This window comes from Pyrus communis, chromosome 17, assembly GCF_041283825.1.
Source record: "Pyrus communis isolate YQ-2024b chromosome 17, ASM4128382v1, whole genome shotgun sequence".
In the NCBI taxonomy this organism is placed as follows: domain Eukaryota; kingdom Viridiplantae; phylum Streptophyta; class Magnoliopsida; order Rosales; family Rosaceae; genus Pyrus; species Pyrus communis.
In genome coordinates this window covers 26213478-26221231 of record NC_142581.1, presented here as the reverse complement: position 1 = coordinate 26221231, position 7754 = coordinate 26213478, and the positions used below count along the sequence as shown (strand labels likewise).

General features: G+C 36.6%; 1 protein-coding gene across 1 annotated transcript; it reads right to left on the bottom strand.

The window, feature by feature from the left end:
• Positions 1-816: 816 nt before the first annotated feature.
• LOC137707731 (uncharacterized) lies at positions 817-4831 on the bottom strand. The gene is made up of 7 exons (XM_068446642.2): positions 4400-4831; positions 4052-4177; positions 3188-3388; positions 2042-2138; positions 1723-1826; positions 1479-1530; positions 817-1225 (listed from the first exon to the last, which is right to left on the bottom strand). The coding sequence occupies exons 1-7, from the start codon at positions 4612-4614 to the stop codon at positions 1022-1024; spliced, it is 999 nt and encodes a 332-aa protein (XP_068302743.2). The 5' UTR covers positions 4615-4831; the 3' UTR covers positions 817-1021.
• Positions 4832-7754: the final 2923 nt, after the last annotated feature.

Sequence of the window (7754 nt, the reverse complement as noted above, 5' to 3'; positions counted from 1 at the left end):
GTGTGCAGAGCAACTTCTGATTTGCTTACCATGATATTGGTGTTTAAAGTCGCTGAGTGACTTCTCACCATCATTCTGTCTTAATCATGGTTAACGCTAAACTGTTACAAGTAAAACAAATTGGGTGCAATAGAAAAAACCTAATAACATGTGGGGAACATAAGTTAGTTCATCAGCGACACATTTAAGTAGTGATGGATGCAAGATTATATTCTCGTTACATTCCAACAATGGCGCATACATCGTCAAAATCCTTTTTCTAGCTTTTTAGGTGAGACATTTCATTAAACACTTGGTCGACCCATACAATTGTGTATTTAACGTACATCTTCATCATCTAGTGCCCTTTTAATTGTGTCTTTAGATCAATATTGTTATAGTGAATAAAACAGAGTTAAATCATGCATGTACAACAGTGTGACTCAAATTTATAAGATGATTAGGAAGATGGAGAATTAATGGGCCTTTTATTATTTAAGAAAAATGATCAACTATAAACTTTTTTCGAAATATGCTGACCTGTCTGGGAAGTAATTTTCCCACCCCCACATACCCTTAATTATTCCTAGTCGTTGGATTGAACAAGGTGTATAAGAGGTCAATGTGATTTAGCATTTGTGTTGTTTCACGAAGAAGGATTGAGGAAAATATATTTTGAGGTAGGTTTGTCAAATGACCAAAACCTAAATATTTCTTTTTAACCCAAAAGAAAACTTCATCAACTGCTCCCCTGCTTACAAAGTATTTGAATTGCAAAGAACAGAGGAAACGATAACCTAGTTTGTAAACTATTAGACCAAAACACATTACAGGAACTAACAACGAAATGTACATTTTCTGTATAATTTTTGCGTAACTCGCAGAAAACCCGACAGAAACATCTTAAAATGAATCAGAGTGTTTCACGGTGTTCAAACAAACAAAAGAACTTGCAAAGTCAGACGGGCACTTTCTCGATGTGGAAACATAAATCCATTGACTGCATACAGCCATGTAACTATAACATGCAACGATCAGTGTTCTAGTTCCGGAGAAATGCCACAGTGGCAACACGTGATCCTACGGATCCACCAAACATGAATGTCGGATACGTGCGGACATGACTAAGGTATTGAAACTTAGGAGGATCTTTGCGTGTTTCATGAACCTGCGTCGCATTTCTTTGATTGAAACTTTCCACTTCTTGCACCAATTCATCCTTTGCGCTGTTACATGATGTGATCACCTGCGATGGTGTTCCCCAACAGCAATTGAAACATCAGGTAGTGTTGAAAGCAGCAAAAACTTCTCAAAGAGAAATTTAAAGAGAAAAGAAAGAGAACAAAACCAAGCACTTTCAAAGTGAACAGGCAAGAAGCGCTAGGGTTCATAACAAAATATATTATCTATACTCTTCCTTTTAGCACTTGAAAACACACCCTAAATGAAGGTAACTGCAATTTTAATTAACAAGTATTAGCCAAAGTGAAGATGCTTACTAATAATCCACCAGAAGCCACCAATCGTGAAACTGAATCCCAATAAATTACCCTGTATAAAAAATATGAATTAGCGATTCCAAACTCCACTTTCCTTCTATTTAATAACCCCGAGCAATTAGATAGACTAAAGTCACTAGACAAATCATTCACACAGAAACAGAGGAATTATCAATCAGAAAATAGATAAGAGTAATAATCGTAACAGAATACATGCAGCATAGCATACTATGCTGGCTTTTACCTTTTGATAGAACCATCTGGATGCAATCCAATGGCATCCAATGTTCCTTTGTCCACAACTAGTTGGAACTGCCTTTCCAACTTGGTCTCTAGAATATCATCAACCTAAAAAATAGTGACACAATTCATTTTACAATATTGTAGAAATGAAGTATCAAAATAATAGCTTAACTACAAGCAACGATTTGGAAGACATTAACAATTCGCTTCATACAACTTCGTTCACCGGAAATATACAGGCATAAGGATTATAGAAATCTAATAATTTTTTTCCGAAGACTAAACATACCAGAAAACATTGGTCAAAAGGAAAGGTATACCAAAAATTTAATGTTTGGCAATCCATCACGATCAGCAAGGCTTCGAGCAAGGTCAATCGCCCCTTCACTATAATCAGTTCCTGTTAAATCAGAGAACCTGAACCCAAAACACCAGAATTTCATTCATTATGGTGTCTCTGACATTTAGAGAAACAATGGAAATTCACTCACCAAAGAACTTTCATGAAATCTTGGACTCAATTTTATTTACAACTCTCTGGCTCCCAGCACTTCTCAGCAACCCTCCAACAAGGGAGGCAAAAAAGGAAATTAAGCATTGAAATTGTATTTTTGGGAGGGTGAATTGGGGCCTAATAACCAATAATAATTACATAGGAATGATCCTGGAGCAAAACATTCCATTTAAATAAGATTTTAAGAGTTTCAATTGAAGAAAGAAGGTTTATGAGATTTTTAGATTAAATATTGGAAGGTTCTTTTAATTGACTTTAGCCAGTATGTTAACTCATTAACAAATGTACTGAACACAAATAAAAAGGCCAAATGCACATTCTCAAAATATCATGCCCCCTTTAGGACGGAATTGACTGTTGGAGGATGAAGCATATCAAAATAACCAACCATATGAGTAAAGGAAGCCTGATTTAACAGCGGCAAAGGTGTCGTATGTGCAGTGGTGACAGTGATGGCACTTGAGAGTAAGTAGGTTGGTGAAAAACTGATAGCAGACTTGTTCTAAATAAATAAAGGGATGATTTGATTGAGATCACAAAATTAGATTGGGTGAGTCAACATTCTGTCCACCTCCTGATCCTTCAAGTTTCTACATTAAATCTTATAACTTATTATAAACTACAAATAAATATTTAAGGGTTTAAGGACATTTGCATTTGCACATTTCCATCAAGTTTGTTACCTATTTATCTTTGATAGTTAACTTTCTTCACTGCTACATCATTCTAAAGAATCTAAATGCATAAATCACTTTAACCAATTGGCACATACATACTGAGACTCGCATCTATGGGCAACTTGTTAACCTTAAAGTTAAAACAAGATGTCTCCAGCCTAGACATTCCAATCTGATACAGGATTCACCAAGTTTGCATTTTATTTGCTTCCATACAGGAATTCAATCTAATTCAGCATATAATACGAGACAAAGTTCAATGAATAAAAGAATACCCCTGCTTGGAAAGTTCTTGAAGAAGCAAACCATTGCCAGTCCCGATGTCAAGTACACTCCAGCCTGAGAGATACTTATCACCTTGTTCCACAGTATCAGACTTATTATTATCAACATGACTTGGTGTGCGACCTTTAGAAATATCAATGCATAAGCTTTTGGTCCAAGAGGCGACCACTTCCATGACATCAGCTCCAAACCTACAGAAATAGAGGGCTGAAATCATCAAACGCTCCACGCCTTACAGTATCTACTCACTTTAACACAAAGGGGAACTAAAATATGAATCCCTCACTACTCTGGATTTATAAAAGTAAGGAGTAAAGGTTGACAAACTCTGGTAAATCACTACAAAAAGTGACTTGCAGGGCTGGTAATATTTTAAATTCACCCCCTTTCATTTTATATAGTTGATATGAAAAGGATATCAATATTGTTAAGAAAGGTTTTTCTTCAATCTCCTCTCACTAATATGAATATCTTTTTCCTAAGGCTCTTCGAAAAGTGGCAACAAATGCATATAATGTAATTAGTAGCTAGTAAAAAATTAACCCATGTGATCTTCACAAGATAGCGTTTCACTAATTCTTAACAGTTCTGTAATTGTGGTTGTTAGCTAGTTAGAGACAGTTAGCTTAAACATATACAAGCTCATAATAATTCCTCTAGAATACCAGACTTTGTACGATTCATCTTCTCAAACAACACAAAAAGCTTTCTCCCTCTAATTTCTCTCTCTACCTTCAAGAGTTCCCTTTGATTCCGGATATTTCCTTGATGTTACCACTTAGCTGTTGTCTACAGTGCCCCAAAGCCAGAAGAAATGCATCACAAATTAATTTGCACAGTTGCGAAAAGCTTACCAAACTTCACCGGTATGACCATGTTCCCGAAAATTCGCCAACTCATCTGCATATGCAGCATCCCAATAACTCTGAAGACCTAGCATTGATGTCACCCCTTCAGCATCTGGTTCCTCCTTGTCAGAACTGCAAGTACCACAATATCAATAAAAATACAACAAGAAATAATTGTTCCTAAACTAATAGCCTATTAATTCTTCCTCGAAATTCAGAACTGCAAAAGCATAAATACAACAAGAAATTCAAAGATTTAGTCTTAATAACTTAATTTTGCACTAATTAATTAATATTTTATTTACATATATTTTGCTGGAAACCAAATAGGAAGTGGAGGGGAGGGGAGCAAACCTGTATTCGGAGGGGGCACGGAGGTTAGCAGCTGAGAGGTCCTCGGCGGCGTCGGCGTGGCGCTGGTCGTCGTCGAGAGTGCTTCCATAATCACTCTTGATGGACCATGAGTCGGCGGCGACGGAGCGTTCATCGTCGGAGACGAGATCGGGCGGTGCGGCTCGGCTCTGCTGCGATATCTCCGAGTCATCTTGCCCCAATCGAAATCCTGCCATTGCTGAACAAACAATGGGAGAGAGATGGACTGTCTGACTGAAAGACTAATGAAGAATAGAAGTGATCAAACGTTGAGATTTGCTGGTGGACTTTTGGGTTTGGGTATGGGTTGTGGATCTTGGATTCGTACGTTGTACCTGGCTCAGTGAACGGGTTACGGGATCGGATGGGATGCGTGCAAAAGAATAAAACTAAAAGTAAATTGTAGTAATCCTCAACTTTAATTAAATTGATAGTAATGGTTTTTCAACTAAAAATTTATATTATTGGTTTCTTAACTTATCAAAATATATATTTACGGTCATTTTCATCATCTATGTCAGAATTTTGTCAAAATAAGTTATATTGTAATGATCATTGCTACAATTGAGTTAAAGTTGAGGGACCATTTCTCGAATTGAGTTAAAGTTGAGGGACAATTTCTCTAGTTGAATTAAAGTTCAGGGACCATTGGTATAATTCTTCTTATTTGATTTTTCATATTTGCCCATTGATTCAGACTCACGTGCATGATTGTAGACATGTAAATTTCGTTGCATACAAATGATGTACCACAAAGTTTCATGTGGCATATGACTCATCACAAATGGACAAATCATCAATGATAAGGGTGGGCAAACGGGTATAGAAACAGCGGATTGGGGCGGGTAATTCAGGTTTGAGGCGGGTACGGGCCGGTTCCTAATTTTTAAAAAGAGAAACGAGGCGGGGCGGACTGGGGCTTTGAAATTTTAGGGGCGGACCGGTTCCAGAGGTATAGAAAAACAGGTACTCGAATTGGCCCGTTTGTAATTGCAATGGACGAACGAGATTGAAAATGAACCTACCAGCAAATCTGAACCGTTAGTTTTACTTAGGACCTAGGTCTCCTTGAGCTTAACTCTGTCACTGGAGTCCTCGAACTCAACTCGATTCTCTCTCGCTGTCTTGCCTCGTCGTCTCCTCCACCACCCCTAGCTCGACTCTGTCACTCAACCTAGGTCTCCTCGAGCTCAACTCTGTCAAGGGAAAGCGAATCTCTTACTCCATATTAATTAATTAACATCTTTATTCAATTAAATTAAAACCTGTAATTCACCTTCGTCAATTGGCCTCCTCCGTATCCGATCACTCGGTGAGTCCCTCTAAAAATCAATTTTTTTTATTTGTTAATTCATATTTCTTCTTATTTCTAAATTGTGATTGGGTATGTTCGGATTGAGCTATGGATTTCCGTTGATGAATTTGAGTTAGGTAGTTTTGTTTTTTTGTTTTTTAATTTTATTTTCCTATTTAGTCAGATGAATAGCTAAAGGTTTGATCTTGTACTGATTCTGTTTTGTTTCTGTAATTCATTGGATAATTTTTATTTTTTATGATGGATTGTTGAGAAAACTGCGAGGGATTTATGGATTTAGCTGAATCCAACTAGTGGTCAAAGTTTTTTAGGCCGAATTTATTTCAGTGTGTTGTGTTCGGCCTTTTGGTCCATGAAGGATGCACCCGATTTATTTCTTCTCGTCTTTGCTATACAAAATTGATTTCGTTGTTTTCATGAATTGTGTATGTTTGATGAAGTTCTAAAGCACTAGGGGTGTTTAAAGCCTGTTTTCTTTCTTTCTTTTCATGTAGTAGCTTTTGACAAAGATGATAAATTTTTTAGATATATAATCCAGACATATTATTAAAAGCAAGCCCTTGCCAGAATATGTTATGGGCCCGCTGCTGCTATGTTTGAATTGGTTTTTTTAGCCAAAATGATCTATGAGATTGTTATGACTCTTCAATTTGGTTCCTAAAATTTGAAATCGAGAGAAGTGGTCCCTGAGTGATGGTGGACAAACTCAGGGATCACTTCTGACAATTTCTAATTTTAGGAATCAAAGTGAGAAATTATGCTAATCTTAGTGATCATTTTGACTGAAATGTCATTTGAAATTGAAAACTATACTTACATCTAAACTTGAATTTCTTGCGAATTACTTCCTGTGCTTGTGTATATATACTTATATATTAGGTCTTTATGAACTTTTAGATTTTATGTAATGTCTAATGCGTTTGTTTGTTTTTTATGCATGTTAGTCATTTAATTTGTTGGAAATGTGCATTCCTTGTAGTTTCCAGCCAGCATATACGTTGGAATAATGTTGACGAGGAAGAGTAGAAGAATTTTGAAAAATCATCTCATCTTTCTAACTTTACAACAATGTCTTCAAAAATTATCCTATCGCGTGATATTCCAGCTAGCTTGGAATCTGAGACTTGAGACCACCTCCATTATATATATATATATATATATATATATATATATATATATATATATATATATATATAGGAGCATGTTTATGCGACTTTGTTAGCCTATTTCCTTGCATTTACTTAGTTTGTTTCTATTTATTTTAGTATTTTAAGCTATTTTCGTGTGTTTGTAGGTCTAAATGGCTAACGTGGCAAGAAGATGCAATTTGGAGCAATTTGGAGCAGTTTTGGGCTTGAAATGGATAGCACATGCTTGGAGCAAGGTGGATGGACGAAATTGAAGTTCAAGAAAGGCTAGGAATCTACTAAAGAGATGGAAGAAATTAATTCAAGACCTGGAAGAGAAAGAATCAGCTGCAAAGAAGGAAACATGAGTCAAACTTCCTTATTTTGACTTAGTCAATCCTAATATTTTCCTACTTAATTTCTAGCTGTTAAGGGGGGGGTTCCTAATTAATTTAGAACACTTAAATATAAGTTCTAGAAGCCCTAATCCCAATCAAAGAGGGATGCCGCACCACCTATCCCTTTCCTTGCCGTGCAAGGCCTTCTACCTTTCCCAATTCCCTTGCCGCACCTTGTTACCCTTTTCCTCTTGGAATTATGATTTGTTACCCTTTTCTTGGAGGATTTGGAGTCTTAAACCTTTCCCAAATTAATTCTCAACCTTGCCCTTCCTTCCCATATAAATAAAGAGCCTTGCCGCACCCATTCAGATACCAATTCATACTTTCAGCCATTCTTTCATACAATTCATCACTCAAACCTTCACCCACACCTTGTGTCGCAACAAAGAAGAAGAAGGAGGACCTTAGGACGTGCTTGCCATTCAAGATGGGATTGTTGGAGCGTTTCTAGGTGTATTCAATCTTTTGTTTTCAATGTTTAAGTTTAATTATCT

Excerpts from the sequence above, each read along its gene's own strand:
- LOC137707731 (XM_068446642.2), bottom strand. The coding sequence starts at position 4,614 with ATGGCAGGATTTCGATTGGGGCAAGATGACTCGGAGATATCGCAGCAG. Across the intron at positions 4,178-4,399 it reads CGTGCCCCCTCCGAATACAG|TTCTGACAAGGAGGAACCAG; the intron begins GTTTGCTCCCCT and ends TGGTACTTGCAG. Across the intron at positions 2,139-3,187 it reads CAAGAACTTTCCAAGCAGGG|GTTCTCTGATTTAACAGGAA; the intron begins GTATTCTTTTAT and ends TTTTGGGTTCAG.